Genomic DNA, 16,760 nt, shown 5'->3' with positions numbered 1-16,760 from the left:
CTGGGTGTGAGAAACAATGCCAATTTTTCACCACTTGTGCCGTTCCTTCCTAAAGTATTGGAATTGCAAGGTCAGTTCCTTTGTTTCTGCTGTACTTCATATTAAATGCATTTGTGTTGAAGTTCTGACAATGACAATGAGACAGAGGTTCAGAAGTCTTGCTTTTATTTGATTGTACAGTCATCCATTGCCACACTGTAGCTCGAGTTTCGCAGCCTCAGCGCATCGCGGGTTCTCAGAAAGTATTCATCAAATAATAAAAATGAAAGAAAAAAAAAACATTTCGGCAGCCAGATTGCGAAAAGACGCGTTGTTTCGAATAGATGAGTTTATTGGTTAGGAGGATGGCCTCACACTTCACAAAATATACATGGTAGGTTGATGGTGTTGTAGTACGGTAATTTGTCAATGGGTGGTGCTGTTGCTTAATGCTGTGACTTTGTGTATCGCGAAGAAGACTCTGTTTACTTCCGGTTTCTCTGCGCTGCTGTTATGTTGCTGGCTGTTGCGCACTTCAATAAAGAACGGCTCACGCCACAAATTCAACAGGTTATGGGCCCAGAACGGCGCTAAAAAGGCTGCTTACTCGAATTATTTGTAAGAGATAAACAGTACCGTGGGATTTCACGATGGATGAGAAGCTGTTTATTGACAAGCTGAGCGGACCGGAGAATTGGGCAACGTGGAAGTTTCAGATGGAGCACTTGCTAAAGGCTAAAGGACTGTGGGGCATGCTAACAGAGACAGACACGCTAGCCGCCGATGCTAACGCCCACGAACAGGCTGAATTCACTAAACGGAGTGAGAAGGCATTCTCCATGATAGTACTGAATGTGAGTACAACCCAGTTGTATTTGATAACAAGTTGTCAGAATCCCAAAGAGGCGTGGACTACGCTGAAAGGCCATTTTGAGAGAGATACCTTGGCAAATAAACTGTTTTTGAAGAAAACATATTTCCGATGTGAAATGAAGGAAGGAGAACGTTTGACTCAGCATTTAAAACAAATGAAGGAGCTTACTGATCAGCTATCAGCAATAGGAGCTGTAATTGAAGAGGAAGACCAAATTGTAACACTTTTGGGAAGCTTGCCACCAAGTTATGCCACAATTGTCACTGCACTAGAAACAAAGATTGACAATCTGACACTGCAGTTTGTTCAGCAAGCATTGATAAATGAGGAGCAAAAACGAGTTAATGCTAGTGCTGTAACAGGTGGTGCATCAGCCATGTCCACACAATTTCAAGCAACTGTGCAGGATAGCGCGAATGCAGTGGGAGCAGAAGGACGGAGCAAGTGGAGGTGTTACAAATGTGGGAAAGAAGGTCATATCAAGCGTGATTGTCCAAGCTGGAAACGCAAAGATAAGCAGAAAACTCACAAGGCTAAAAGCATGATGTGTGAAGATGAAGAAGATGCAACAGAAGGTGCTTTTGTCACAAAAGAAGTACATTCAACTGACAAATCGCAACAAGGTGAATGGTTGATTGATTCAGGAGCATCAAAGCACATGACATGTCATAAAGATATACTTCAAGAATACCACCAGTTCTTAAAGGCACAGACTGTAAAACTAGGTGACGGCAGGGTGGTTGATGCCCTTGGAATAGGAAATGTCTGTTTGGAAATGACTTTCAAACACAGGGATTCAAAACGGATTACAATGTATGATGTTCTGTATGTTCCTAAGCTATCTGGAAATCTTTTCTCAGTGGGAGCTGCTACCAAAAAGGGAAATACAGTACAGTTCAGGAAATTTCACTGCTACATTCGTGGAAAAAATGGAATCCTCCATGGAATAGGAACTCAAAGAGCTGATGGACTTTATCAGCTGGATGTTGAAGGAAATTCACCCGCCTGTCACGGTGCATCACTCGCAGCTAGTCTGTGGCACCAGCGCCTGGGACACACCACCAAGCTGAAGGAACTGAAGGATCTAGTAAAAGGGGTGGACTTTTCTGCAGAAACAGAGATTCCATTCTGTGAAGGATGTGTGGAAGGCAAACTGTCCAAACGGCCATACAAGTCGATTGGAGGAATACGGTCCAAACGCAGAATGCAGCTCATTCATAGTGATGTCTGTGGTCCCATGCAGACTGAATCTATTGGTGGAGCAAAATATTTTGTGACATTCATTGATGACTACTCGAGATGCTGCAAGGTATACTTCATGAAACAGAAGAATGAAGTTCTTTACAAATTTAAGGAATTTGAGAAAATATTCTCGAATGAATGTGGGCAAAATATCACAAGACTGAGAACTGACAATGGTGGTGAGTACACATCAAAGGAGTTTCAAGAATATTTGAAGGATCAAGGCATCCATCATGAAATGACTGTTCCTCACTCACCGCAGCAAAACGGTGTTGCAGAAAGAAAAAATAGGACACTAGTTGAAGCTGCTAGAAGCATGCTATCTCATGCAAAGTTACCAAAGATGTACTGGGCAGAGGCTGTAGCCACGGCAGCTTACATTCAGAACAGGCTGCCCACATCTGTCTTGAAGCAAGAAACACCCTACAAGAGATGGTATGGAAAAAAACCTGACATGAGACACATAAGGGTTTTTGGCTGTATTGCTTATGCACATATTCCTGACGAAGATAGACGCAAACTGGACAAAAAAGCTGTAAAACTTCGTTTTGTGGGATATGCAAACAATGCAAAGGGCTACCGTATGTATGATGAAGAACGAAAAAGGATTCTGATTCGTCGTGATGTCATCTTCAACGAATCCAACTTTGATTGGAAAGAACAAGTGGAAGTAACCTGCTCAGAGACTGAAATCAGCATGGAAGAAGATGAGAGTGAAACACAAGAGGTCATTTTTGATACACCTGTTAGAACAAGTGACCGACTGAAAAAAGCTCCAAAGAGATATGGATATGATGAGTTTGCTGATACAGTTATTGTTGATCATCATGCCAAAATATGCTGTGTGACGGAACCAGTCACGATGAAAGAAGCAATGATGAGTCCAAATGCAAAGGAATGGCAGGAGGCAGCTGATTTGGAATATGAGTCGCTGTTGGAAAATGAAACGTGGGACCTGGTGGATTTACCAAAGGAAAGAAAGGCAGTCGGATCAAGATGGGTTTTCAAAGTCAAGTATCGTAGTGATGGACAACTGGAGCGATACAAGTGTCGACTTGTCGCCAAAGGTTACTCACAGTTGTTTGGTACTGACTATTATGAAACCTTTTCACCTGTGGTACGATTCAACTCAATTCGTACGTTACTGTCCTTTGCTATCCAAAACAATTTACATGTACACCAGATGGACGTTGTAACTGCATTCCTCAATGGACACTTAGAAGAAGAAATCTACATGGAGCAACCAGAGGGATACGTCAAACCTGGGCAAGAACACTTGGTATGTAAGTTGAAAAAATCAATTTATGGACTGAAGCAGTCACCTCGCTGCTGGAGCAAAGCCTTCACCGAGTTCATGACGGAAATAGGATTTAAACAGAGTACAGCTGATTCATGTGTGTTTGTTAGATCAAGAGAAGAGCTTGAGATACTTGCTGTGTATGTGGATGATCTCATTCTGATAACACAGTCAAAGGAGAACATGAACCTGCTGAAAACGACCCTCGGTGAGCGCTACAAGATGAAAGACATGGGTGAGTTGTCCTACATACTGGGCATCTCTGTGGTCCAAGACAAAGATAAGAACTGTGTCTTTCTTAGTCAGAAACGTTATATAGAGGCTATACTCAAGAGATATGGAATGGACAATGCAAACCCTGTAGCAACTCCTGCTGATGCCAATGTCAAATTAAGGAAAAGCGATGGTGTCAGTAAGCCAGTAAATCAACAAATCTATCAATCAATGGTAGGAAGTTTGCTGTATGCTGCAATGGCCACACGACCAGACATAGCTCATGCAGTGAGCACTGTGTCAAAGTTCAACGCAAATCCAGACGCTGCACATCTGACTGCTGTGAAGAGGATATTCCGATACTTGAAAGGGACAGCAAACCTTTCTCTCAAGTATGAGCAGTCAAACAAAGATACTTTGATTGGATTCTCTGATGCTGATTGGGCTGGTGATCAAGATGACCGCCGCTCAACAACAGGCAATATATTCCTAGTAAGTGGAGGAGCCGTGAGCTGGCTTAGCAAGAAACAGGCGACAGTTGCACTTTCAACAGCTGAAGCTGAATATGTCGCACTGAGTCAAGCTGCACAAGAAGGTGTTTGGTTGAGACGATTACTGAGTGATCTTGGGATGAAGGATATGTCCATAAGCATTTTGGAGGACAACCAAGGAGCAATCGCAATTGCAAAGAATCCTGTGGACCACTCCAGAACTAAACACATTGACATTCGATACCACTACATCCGTGAATGTGTACAGAATGGACAAATTGAGATCAAATATTGTCCAACAAATGACATGAAAGCGGATATATTGACCAAGCCACTTACGAAACAAAGATTTGAAAATCTTAGAAGGGAAATTGGACTATTTCCAGTCTAAATATATGTTGGTGTCTGACAGTTGAATTGGTTAAAATGTGTGAAACGTGAAAAAAGAGTTCCTGAAGAAATGTGAAAAAGAGTTCCTGAAGTTCACTGTAAAAGAGAAATGTGCTTTTGGTTTGCCTGTCTTGACATTTTTTGAAAAAGGGAGCACAGCTCTGTAAAATTGTTTAAAACCTTGAGATACCATTGTAAAATTAAGTGGGAGTGTTGTAGTACGGTAATTTGTCAATGGGTGGTGCTGTTGCTTAATGCTGTGACTTTGTGTATCGCGAAGAAGACTCTGTTTACTTCCGGTTTCTCTGCGCTGCTGTTATGTTGCTGGCTGTTGCGCACTTCAATAAAGAACGGCTCACGCCACAAATTCAACAGATGGGACACGCTAAATGGGCTCCAGGTGTGATTGTGAGCACCAATGGTTCTACACCTACGAGTGCCTTGCGATTGGCTGGCGACCAGTCCAGGATGTACCCCGCCTACCAAAGACAGCTGGGATAGGTTCAAGCACGCACATGACCCACTTGCCCACTTGAGGAGAAGCGGCTCCGATAATGGATAAGTGGATGGAGTTGATACCCATGGGCACTCATACAATGCGCGTGATTGGTTCCTACGGATCCCGTGAGCTGATTGGCTGCAATGGCCCAGCATCTTCCCTTGTTGTATCTCGCCAGCCTCGTCCACGTTATTGAATGGCCGCCAAAATAGAAATGAATCAAAATAAAAAAATAAAATAAATAAAAAAAGTCAAAGCTCTACTGTACCTTTCGCAAGGGTTGCTGGTTCACTAACTGCCCTAAACGAGGGATTATTCTACTTACATCTAGATGCGTTCAACAAGTCAGCATCTTTTTTTTGAAGCCACCAACTTTTAACGTGAACAAAATGATTGAAACATGTGCCCGATGGGTGTTTCTTGTTACTCAGGTGCTGCCTCTTCCATTGATTGCTTAAATATTAGATAGTGCTTGTTTTTGGCTTCATCTTTCACTTGTAAAAACTGCATTTGCTGTGAAGCGAACCACAAAAAAAGAGACCTTAACCCAGCAGAGGATGAGTTTTACCTCTTAAAGAGGAGACTCAAATAAGAAACCCCCATAAACAAACAACCTGGAATAGTACATTTTCTTTGAATGATGTTGCAATCAGTTGATGACCTCTCTTATTGGGTTTATGTTGGGATGTGATATAGTGCCGTACAGTTGGGGGGCAGTGTTGAGTGTTTTGTTGGAAAGGACTGTTGGCGAAGTGCGGAAGAAGAAGAGACAAAAAGAGGAGAAGAAGAAAATCGCCGCGCTGGAGCGATGGTGAAGGAATGTGTGTATCACCTCTGTTAGGAGCAATAAAAGTTTAAACACCTTACACCTAACTGTGTCCGGTCAGTGGTGTAACACTTCATTTGGAATGAAGAGTGAAATCGATGGGTCACAGGCTAGTTTGGATGCATTTTATGGTAAATTGCCAGAGCAAATGGTTTTGTTGACTAGACTAGATTTCATTCTGCTGCTCGGCTGCGAACATCTTGAGTGAGATTATCAATAAAGACGAGTGAACCCATTCCAGAAGCAGCCATGCAAGCCCAAGCCATGACATTACTTCCACCATTCTTAACAGAAGAAATTTTGTGTTTTGGATCATAAGCAGACAGACCTCAAAGGAGCTGCCGATTGGCTGTTGCAGATAAGACTAGCCATTAATTAAACAAAATGACAACACTGTTTCTTTATATTTTTTATGTCTTAGTGATAAGCAACTCAACAAATAATAGCTACTATGATAAAATAATGATAATAAAAAGTTTTTTTTATAAATCTGTGCCTCAAAGCATTTTAGTGGGCGGGCCCGGCCCCCGTTGGCCCATCATTGGTGACAGCCCTTGGCCTGTGGGATTGCAATGATGTCACTGACTATTGCCTCTGAGTGCTGCCTCACAGCTCTCACAAAGTTTATACCATTAACTGCTGTTGATACCCTTGGCCGACCCTGTCCAATGTCTGATGTTCATTACACCAGTATTTTCTTTTTCAGGACATTCTCAATTGTTGTATTGGCTAATCCCAATATTTGTGCAATATATCTTCTCTCAGCTTCCAAATGGTTTCCTTTTCTCCCATCAACAGCTTTCTGGTGTTCACATTTGTTTAATAGCGAATGCAGTTTTCACAAGTGAAATCCTAAAACAAGCATTATCTAATGTTTACGCACCCATCAGTCACATTTCCAGCACTTTTGCTCACCCAAATGTCTTCAGTAAACAAAAACAAAGGAATTGACTTTGCCATTCCAATAATTTGGGAGGAGACTTGTATGTGCTTTATTGGGTTTAAATTACAGATTGGTAGTGGAATTGTGACATCAAACATAAATGCTAAAGCATCACAGTCATATTTATTGGATAGTGACTACATAGGTCACAGTTTCCATGGTGATGAACGAGGCGATAAGGCTTGGAATGTCATTTGAGTTTATGTTCTGGATTGGGATTTACCCATCTGACAAAAAAAGATCAGAATCAGAGGCAAAAATCTGTAGCAGAAATCACGTAATCCTTCCTCCGTCCATCTCGACTTAAATCACTTTGATAATTTGGTTATGACGCGGATCAATGCTCCATTTTCGTCCTTTAGTCTTTGGTTTTCCATGTGAAGTTCTGCTTTGGCCTGAGCAAGAAAGAATGAAGCAAATAAAATAAATAAATTAAGAAATAAGAGCAAGACTTTGTTACATTAAATACTAAAGTTCATTTGAAAAAGGTAGAGGGGACGGAAATAGGGCTGCACATTAGAATTGAAAAAATACGGAAATGTGTGCTTTTATTTGAATTTGACCAGTCAGATGCAAACTTAAATATGCATTGCCACCCAATAGTAGGGCATTAAAAAAAAACAGATAATGTATACTCCAGGTACTCCTTACTTGTATTGACTGACACAAGATGGTTTTGAAGCACGACAAGCACAGCATAGATTCCGCTGCTCTTCCTGTTCATTTTTATCAATTTAAAGGGTTAGTCAAGCCAAAAAAAGAAGTTCAATGCACATTCACTAGTCAAAACCCGGCATTCTGATTAATGTCGCATTTGTGGATTATGAGTAAAGCAACAAATTCCAAGTGTTTTTAGCCATTTCAGGGGACAGCCATTTTGTCACTTCTGGCAACTGAAAATGACATCACAGTTCCACAAATGCGCTATTAACGAGAATGCCATGTTTCGACTTGTGGGCCTGCATCGATCAAATTTTTGCAAACAAAATTTTGATGCTGAATACCCCTTTAAGACGTGCACCAATAGAATAAATAATCAGACTCGTTTCCAACGTTAATCAGGAATATAGGGGGCCTCAGTTAGAATTGTAATTCTAAGAAGCGTGTGTGAAGCGCCCATTCTGAGACGGTTCCCATATGCAACTAGAGGCAGACCATTTTCTTTCCTCAAATATTTAACGTCTTCTAATTGTTCCTATTTATGTTCTATGGAAAAAATGAAGAATGCACTGATGAAGAAATATAATTCCTTAAAGTGCTACAGTGGCGCTCTGTTTTACGGGCCTATTTTCTGACCAGAGCTGCCGCATTTAAATCAAGGTCTCATTTACGGAAGAACACAGAAGTTGTTGTTCGGCAAACGTTTATGACCGTCGCTGGAAGCCCGAGGGCTTTGGCGTCACAGAGCCACGAGGAGCACAATGGCGACAAGCCGTGTCAGACAAATGACGACACGATTGACGACAAGAACTAGGGCAGTGACTCCCGAGTGTCACTGTGTGATTAGAGAATTCCTTCATTTGTCCAAAAATGATCAGCTATTTTTTTTTTTTATTTAATAGATTATTCTTATGTCAGTGTTCATACTTTGTAAACGCTGGACGAAGTAATGTTATGACACATACTGTACCTTCACTTGTTCTTCCATGTCAGATATCTTCTTCCTGAGAGTCCGACTGTCCTACGAACAAAATAAATACACTTGAAAACTACCGTATTCTTTCAAATCACTCAGTGGTTGAAATGAACGTCACACTTTGAGACTTTAGTGCAGTGGTCCCCAACCAACAGTGGGCGGGCCACTTTGGTCCAGACCGAGGCGGGCCGCAAAGATGAAGGAAAAATAAAACTTGCAGTACTTCCAGTTTATTTATTATTTAGAGGCGGAAAAGTATTTTATTTTGAAAAGTGGCCGACTTTTTTCGGTTCCATCCATCGATGATGAACAATTGACGCGTGTCAATATGCTAATTGTCTCTGTCGCATTATGCTAACATTAAACCCACAAGCTAGCAAAATGAGTAAAGTGCTTTGTTCGTCTGAAGGATTATATTAAAGACAGCAATTCCAAGACGTCACAGTTTCTATAGCTTCTATTTAACGTCTGGTACCTTTTTCTCAGTTTCAAGCATGTTGGAACCTAGTTCACTCTTTCTCTCCTTCTGCTGCAAGGAAACAAATATTTATTGAGGTATTTAAATGCAGAGTTTACAATACAGTGTGTCATAGGAATTACACAGCGATTGCAGCGATTACCTGAGCTCTCTGTAGTTGCTCCTGGATCACAACCAATTCCTGTTTACTGCTTTCCAGTCTAGACTTGAGCCTCTGGTTGGTGGCCAGTGCTTTTTCATACATCTGCAACATGTACATTATTGATTTTTTTTTTCATATTAATGGAAGGTTTCTCACATCATTCGATCGCAATGCGCAAAGCATAATAAAAATTACAGCACAAAAAAAATATTAAAAAATCTAATTGAATTTTTACTCATCACCAAAATAAAACTTGTCACTTAGTGTTGAAGATCTGTGCATGTGGTACATGGAGCAGATACATTGGGAAACAAAAATACCGCTTCTCCGCAACGTTGAATACTCCAGCTGTCGCTTAAAATCAAACTATGAAATAAGCGTCACATGCCTTCTTGTAATCAGTACGCGCCATCTCCTCTTCGGCTTTTTTTCTCGCCGACAATCTGTTCTCTCGTCGCGAGAAGTACGACTCGGCGTGGTTTTTCATTGTGTCGTTGGAGGCGTCTGACACGCCCGATGAGTTCAATCTGAAAAACAGGAGAGACTTGCCATGAGGACAAACGGAGCTTGCAGGTTTGACTTGATTTTTGCGCGAGTTACAACCAAGAAATCCTACCTAGATAGTCGCTCATGCTGAAATAGAGGAGAAATGCGTTAAACATTTGCTTGTATTGTTTTTTTCATAACATGATTTACATCAGGGGTGATACGCAAGATTAAAAGTGTTATGTCAATTACATGTAAGTTTTTTTTTTTTAACATTTATTTATATTGTGTTTGAGGAAGAAAAGGTGCGCCATGTCTGTTGGCAGATTTTTTGTTGCCTTTGTCACATGTTTTGATTATATGTCTGATTGATTAAACAAGATGCCTTCAAAAATCAAAATTTGGAATTGTTTACAGAGGTAAGGGGGTATGCCATCTCGATAATTTTTTGGGTAATTTTGCCGTGTTTTGATAATGTTTTCATGCACCCTTACATCTCTGCCTGAATGTAGTTTTGTTTTAATTTACTCTCACACGTTTGCATGTCTTATAATGCTGCACGTAGAAAAGAAAACTGGTGTGTACAGGGCAAAGGTGCTGCACCATCTTTGTCTGGATATTTTTTTCTTTAGTGCTCTAATTTTTAATGTTTAATTAAATTCTGGACGCTCTATTATTGTGTCACATGTCTCCAGAAGTGGTGACACGCTGTGACTTGACGGGAGGGGAAAATAACATGATGCAAGCGATGTAAAGCACATTATTGTACTAATGAGTCGTGTCTATCTATTGCATAAATTTGCTTACATGTTTTGATTATGATTGCATGATAACAAAAAAAGAGAAGACAGAGCAAGAGAGCGATGGAGAGAGACTATTACTGTACTTGTAGCATTCATCAAATAAACTCATTTGCATTTGCGTCACTACGAGCACTAACCACAACTAGAGCCAGTTTTTTTTCTTCCATGCACAGCTCTGAAAATTCCGAGCTCAGTGAACCGAGCCTAGAATCAACAAACCCTGAAATAAACTTAAAGTAAACACACCCAAAAAAGGCCATCGCTGTAACAGTGGCCTTCCCAGTTGGAATTTATTACTACAGCCCCCTGAAATAAGATTGAAGTATTTTCTGGAGTGAGCGTATGACGTACAATACCAAAGGCCCTGCCTACAAAGGCCATCAAATGTCAGTATTAAATGCTGCGAATTAGCATTGGCATTTTGCCATAAAAGACGCAATAAAGTGCAAAGTAAGACACAAGATTAAATAAGCGAAACAGTGAACAGTGGGGAATCTTAACAACCATCCTGCAACTGAGAAATGTTTAATCAATTCAATGGGGAATTGAAATTTGGATAGTATAAAGTTTGCTGCCTGTCAAGGTGCGATCAATGTATGTAACCATATATGAGCATTTGAGCCATTTGGAAGAAAACTTTCACAGAAGTTCTTAGTATTTTATCAGAAAGCACAAAAACTAGACTTCACCTTGGTTGGTTGATGTCACTAGGTGAAGAACCCTGTCGACTTTGAACTAGCCAACACAAGGTGGCCGACAGTAAAGCCTAAAATCAATTGCTGCCATCTGGACCATAAACTACAAAGACGTCAGTTACGCAATACCAGAACTGTGAACCTCACATTGTGTTCCACAGTAGTCCCGAGAAAGCTCTAATTCATAGAGAGAACTATTGATTTGAAATGAAATCCAAAATAAGGGAGGGAACATGCAAACTCCACAGTGCAAGGTTAAATTTGAACCCCGGACCTTAGAAACGGGAGGCAGACGTGCTCTCCCGCTCGAGCTTTTAAATATGATCAAAGATTTATTTACATTTTGTTGTATACAAAGAATGAATGACTGGATGAAAAATCTGTAGCCTCTGCCTCACTTTTGCTTTAGCGGGTTCATGTGAAAATGGATACTTGGATGAACAAAAGAAGACCGCTCGTGAAGATACGAACCAGGGTGTGTAAACACTCATAGATCTTCCCACAGACATTTACTAGACTTGTGGAGCTTCAGCAGACAGCAGATGCACTCGGAGGAGCCTCTGGTTTAAATTAAAGGGATATCACGTATAAACAGACTGATTGAGAAGAGCCTACGTGATGTGAGCCGTCCTCGCTACGTCCCATCGGGACAACTTGACTCCTGACCGGTTATTCCCCAGTGGAAAATGTGAGTTTCCCCGCAGGATGCGCGGGAGAGATAAACATCCATAAATACTGCGACTGAGTTCCCACAAGCGGATCCGAGCGCTTCTCTTCTCGCCACATTCATCCCGCCTTTCCCAGTCTCCCCATCCTCTTTCACTTTCTGACTTTCTCTCTCTGGTCGCAAAAATTTGAAAAAAAATTGGTGTTTGAACCACTCGAATGTGTGACGTCATCAAATATTGTGAGAATCAAAAGTGGTGGCCAAATTACCTGCTCTGCTTTTGAATCAATCATTTGCATTATCAAGTCCTGTAATATTTGTTTACATATTAATGTTGCAGTTGTTTTGACCAAGAAATTCTTAATTATTTTTTTTTAATTATTTAAATGACTTAATTAATTTATTCGTAATGATCACATGAACATATTACATTCTTCTTCTTTTTTTTTTTATTTTTTTTTTATACAAATAAATGTAGTGTGTCGGTCCAAAACTGAATTAGTTGCATTTTGGTGAATTTCCTAATTTTTCAAAAATCTAAACTGTTGGTCAGTCCACATGTGTAGGTTTTATTTTTACATATTATTGACCAATCTCTAGTGTTGAAAAGAGCATTCTCACTTCAATAATGCAATGCAAATGGGTGAACAAAGTTACAATTTTTGGGGATCTCCTAAAAAAAGTGACTATAATGGAGATACAAGGTTTTGGCCCGATGCTAGCGATACAATTAAAAAACAACTTTATTTATATAGCACATTTCACAACAGCTGCAGCTATATCAAAACGCTTAAGATAGCGTAACCACAACAACAACATGATACTTTTATACTGCAGAACACATATTTGACATTAAATAAATAAATGCGGCTAGTGGACAATAAATGAATTAACTATTATATTTAAATATTTGTATACATATTTTTTTATTACCTACGATTTATTGATTGGGACCGAAATCGCAATCTCAAACAATGCGATTTCAAGATAGTCAAAGCCAGTTGTTGCCTGTAGTCCCGGAGGAAATGTATTTTTTCGCTGCTTGGATGGTAGGTGGCAAGCTATCTTGCGACGCAGCAGTACGGACTTTATTTGTACCATATGCAAGTCCGAGCACAGAAGTAGCTACGATCTTCGTGATACAGATCATCTCCTCCGTGCTGACAAATAAACTAACCCACTAACAAGTAGCGTTTTAAACAAGGAGGCGGACGAGGAGTCGCTTAAGCGTGCTAATCGCTAAATTAAAATTCAGAGTCATGAAAGACCTATAATAAGTTCACAGTTCACAGTCAACTTTTAACAGAAGTCTGGCAAGAACCACGTTGAGCTGGAGAGCCAAGCAGCTATGAACAGAAATGTTGTATTTCAATTAATATGTATGTAGACAATAAGACGATGGTTGCATTAGCAATTTAGCAGCCGCTCTTAGACCGGAACACGTAAACGGATGACGTCATCATGACAAAGAGGTTTGATGTTAAACGTATGATCAGTATTATAATAATCTCATCAATAATATTTGCACTATTTTTCACTACAGAGTGCAGAGTTTTGAGATATACACAGAAATGGGTTGCAAATTATATTTTTTAATCAATTTAGCTTTGCTAAAGGACAATGATTTTATTGAAATAAGCTGACATTTATGTACAAAGAACATTACTACGAAATGTAAAACGTTTTGGGATTAAAAAAAAAAAGCATTTTCAAATACGCAATTACGCACCAATATGAAATTATACCTGACGGCAAGTAGTTTTTAAAAACTAGAAAGAACTGCCCCCCTCACAAAACCAAATTAGTGTCCTCTCATTATTAGAGTAATAGCTTTTATTATTTTGAATGGTACAATGGCTTTTTTTTTAATATGAGTAAAGGTCACTGTAAATTGTGAAGAAAATCGCAAATTAAATTAAAACCGCAATATCAGTAAGAAAAATCGCAATACATTTTTTTCCTAAAATCGCTCAGCCCTAATACACAGAAAAGGTGATACATTTATTGAATTACAAAAAAAAAAATGACAGCTCACCCTCTGGCTCTCGTTGGCCGAAGATGATGAAGAGGAAGAAGAAGAGTCAGAAGGCAACTTCCTGACGCGTGGATGATCTTTGCTGTGAAACAGTTGGGACGACATATCTCTGGGTTCCTAAAGCTTCTACTCTGCATGCAGCTGTTCCACATCAATGAAAATACACCCAGACGAGGATGAGGGCAAACACCTCATTCAACCAGGCTTTCTCCTTTTGTGGTGAAGGGGTCCATTAGATGCTCAAGTGATGGGGAAATATTGAAACTGAAGAGCAGCAGAGGGGGCTTCTGTGGTGGGATAGCTGAGTGGGCGGGCCTGTGTCTGTGCAGTGTGCATCTGACAGCTCTCAAATGGTTTTATTCAGCACGCAATAGGAATAAAATAGACTATTGCGATTGTTTTTATTAATTACTGAAATTTTGAATTGGAACCCGAGATGCATCAATTGCCCCAGTACCATTAGCTCCTTTTAAGAACTTAATGAGCTTGTGTTTTCCAGTGTCTATATAAACACATATGCGTACTGTTGCAGATATATTTCTGTTAAATAATTTGTAACCTCGAACAACAATTCAAATGTGGGTACTTTGTAGACCTCATGTTAATATGCACGTTTGATTCTCTATATATCTGAAGAATGTTATTCAAAAGTGATGATTCAATTTATTAGAGAGTACTTATCATGGCGAGTAATGATATTAAAAAATTATATTGTAGGACAAGCCCAGCTGCAAAATGATTGGCTGCATCCAGCCTGGATTGCTTGTAGCAGCCAGTCATATTGCACCTCTGAGCGACCTCAAGGTAGAGTCATAATAACCCCTGAATGAACAATACTGTACTGCCGCCTGTCGTATACTGCCCCCAAGTGGCCAAAAAGGGAACACCAGAAAGCCCCGAATCGATCTCATGCAACAATGTGACAAAAACAGTTTCACTATTTTTAATTATTGTAATTAATGAAAGTTTTTATGAAGTACAAGCATACTAAAATATTAAGGAGCAATCTTTTTCCTCTTTTAAATACACATTGCACGTATTTTTGGTTTATTTACACTTGTTTGAACAAGGGTACACACAAGTTGCTCCTGATGTCATCAGTAGGTAAGTGAGGTAATAGTGTGAAGCGTTTTGATTACCATTGGTAGAAAAGCGCTATACAAGTGACAAGTTATGGCTCCTGGGTTAAATTAAGCATAAAAAAAAGTTCAAACAACATTACAGCAAGCGAGAAAATGCACAGATTATGCTTTCACGGAATGCCGCTTCGTTTTGAAACCAAAATAGGTGACCTACTAGATTCGATGAGAAAATAATTTGGTGTGAAGGCGCGTGCGTGTGTGTTTCGATGGAACAATAGCGTTCATCTTGCTGCATTCCCGTGAACAAAATGTCAGCGGACAGATCAGGGGTGTCCGAATTCGTCGTCAGGGGCCGCTGTCCTGCATGATTTCCATCTCTCCGTGCTGCAACGCACCCTCTATTCAAATGATCATCTTATCAGCAAGATCTGAGGAAGGATGGTAACGATTCTGATCATTTGCATCAGGTGCGATGCAGCAGGTGGTTTTTGGCCCTTGATGACCGAGTTTGCACACCCCCCGCTCTAGATGGACCAGTTGTCGTCGTGACCTCCACACACACGCGGCCGGTTTGAAAGCAGGAGGGGAAAATAGGAAGTGATGACTGCTATTCACTGTTGCAATGGACTCACCGAAGGACTGATTTATCTTAAATAAAATCTATAAAGCAAGGATGCTATACCGTTAACGTGAGTTCCACCACCTGCGGTAGAAATCACCTACCGAGTTAAACACAATGTTCGTCATAATAAGGGATGACAAAAGTTACGAATTTCTGTCCCGTGTAACGCTCACCTGTGATTAGCTGGCAACCAGTTCGGGTGGAACCCGCCAACTTTTCACGCAGATCGCTGGGATAGGCTCCAGCACCCCCGGCGACCCTTGTGAAGATAAGCGGCTAAGGTAGTAGATGGATATGGAGGACTGAGAGTGCCAAAATGAAATAAATAAATTGTAATTAATTAATTGCTCAATTCATCCTTTATATTAAACATGGAATTAAATAATTCATCCATCCATCCATTATCTGTCCCGCTTCTCCTCACAGATAAATAAATAAATGCACCATTAAAGAGTGAAATATGTGTCAATAATTACATTTATTAATTAAATATAATTAAATTAATCAATGTGTCATTTAATATTTATATTACCAATGATTATATGTAAATTATCTTATCTGATTTTTTTAATTACATATTTAATGAATTCATGAAAAATTTAATTAATTAATTCAAATTTTAAATAAAAATCCCATGGAGTATTTACATTAATTTTGGCACTTTCAGTCGTTCATAGATGGCTGGATGGAAGTAACGCTCACACACTTTACTTGATTTGTCATGCAAAGAAAAAGTATTGAGTATTACATAAAAAAAGGTTTTGTCATTTATAAAAAAGGGCTGTTGTTCCGATGCTCTGAATGGACATTGCTACTGTCAGTTATGAGGTTTGTTAGTCACGTGCCCAGTTTGTTAGATCGTCTATTAGTCACGTGCCCACAACCGCTTCCCTGCACACGTGAACTTGCTATGGGGTTTATTAATTTTTTCCCCTTCTTTGCAGCTGAAACCCTCGTGTGTGAGAGGCTAGTTTTGTTCTGCATAGAGTAAGTACCTATTTACTTGAGAACTTGTTTAAGTACACGATCATATAATTTTCAGTTCCTATTGTAGTTTGACCGATAGTTATTTGCTACTCACTAAGGTAACGGATAAAAAAAAAACACTTTGCGTTCCTTCGCAAAAAAAATGCATTCCCTCGAGATAACGCATTTTTTTTCTTTGTGAGGAAGGAAACGTGTTTTTTTTTTTTTAATGCGAGTTAATGTACTTCCAGGTCAGTTTCTGATGTGCGGGCAGTTTGAGAGACGCTAGAACGTCGGAGATGGCAATAATCATGGCGGAGGACTTGTATCACTTCTTGCAGTCAAGAGATCCTCTTATGTTTAGCACTCGCTTAAGATGTTTTTCGTTTGGAAA

The 16,760-nt window shown here is 39.9% G+C and overlaps 1 protein-coding gene and 1 long non-coding RNA gene across 12 annotated transcripts in view; one reads left to right on the top strand and one right to left on the bottom strand.

Moving 5' to 3' along the window:
• Positions 1-4,699: 4,699 nt before the first annotated feature.
• Positions 4,700-15,653, bottom strand: LOC148327712 (protein phosphatase 1 regulatory subunit 12B-like). Of its 8 annotated transcripts, none has more exons than XM_088308241.1 (8): positions 15,574-15,653; positions 13,697-13,907; positions 9,627-9,643; positions 9,399-9,537; positions 9,011-9,112; positions 8,866-8,919; positions 8,385-8,435; positions 4,700-7,149 (listed from the first exon to the last, which is right to left on the bottom strand). In XM_088308241.1, exons 2-8 carry the CDS (start codon positions 13,799-13,801, stop codon positions 7,063-7,065), a joined length of 555 nt encoding a protein of 184 aa, XP_088164367.1. In that variant the 5' UTR covers positions 13,802-13,907; positions 15,574-15,653; the 3' UTR covers positions 4,700-7,062. The 8 variants fall into 8 exon arrangements, with proteins under 8 accessions (XP_088164367.1, XP_088164363.1, XP_088164368.1 ...); XM_088308237.1 differs by lacking the exon at positions 15,574-15,653 and adding an exon at positions 14,993-15,277 and having other exon boundaries at positions 13,697-13,778; XM_088308242.1 differs by lacking the exon at positions 15,574-15,653 and adding an exon at positions 14,993-15,273 and having other exon boundaries at positions 13,697-13,837.
• The window catches only part of LOC148327710 (uncharacterized), a 30,254-nt gene continuing 28,786 nt past the window's right edge, over positions 15,293-16,760 (top strand). The window contains exons 1-3 of one of the 4 annotated variants that reach the window (XR_015845756.1): positions 15,293-15,467; positions 15,584-15,681; positions 16,345-16,387. This is a non-coding gene — a long non-coding RNA (uncharacterized LOC148327710). Of the gene's footprint in view, positions 15,682-16,344; positions 16,388-16,760 lie in introns of all 4 variants that reach the window. The other 3 variants (XR_015845755.1, XR_015845757.1, XR_015845754.1) reach the window with 3 other exon arrangements.

The sequence above is a fragment of the Idiotropiscis lumnitzeri genome, chromosome 11, assembly GCF_059441095.1.
Source record: "Idiotropiscis lumnitzeri isolate Australia: NSW breed Sydney's pygmy pipehorse chromosome 11, RoL_Ilum_1.0, whole genome shotgun sequence".
NCBI classification, from domain to species: Eukaryota; Metazoa; Chordata; class Actinopteri; order Syngnathiformes; family Syngnathidae; genus Idiotropiscis; species Idiotropiscis lumnitzeri.
The sequence above is the reverse complement of the archived record's forward strand: the minus strand, read 5'-3'. Positions and strand labels throughout refer to the sequence as shown.

Bases quoted from the DNA above. Each gene is read 5' to 3' on its own strand.
- LOC148327712 (XM_088308236.1), bottom strand. From the start codon at position 15,063: ATGAACGCTATTGTTCCATCGAAACACACACGCACGCGCCTTCACACC. The intron at 9,538-13,696 runs GTGAGCTGTCAT...CCTGTTTTTCAG, and splicing joins CGGCCAACGAGAGCCAGAGG to ATTGAACTCATCGGGCGTGT. The intron at 8,920-9,010 runs GTAATCGCTGCA...GTTTCCTTGCAG, and splicing joins AGCAACTACAGAGAGCTCAG to CAGAAGGAGAGAAAGAGTGA.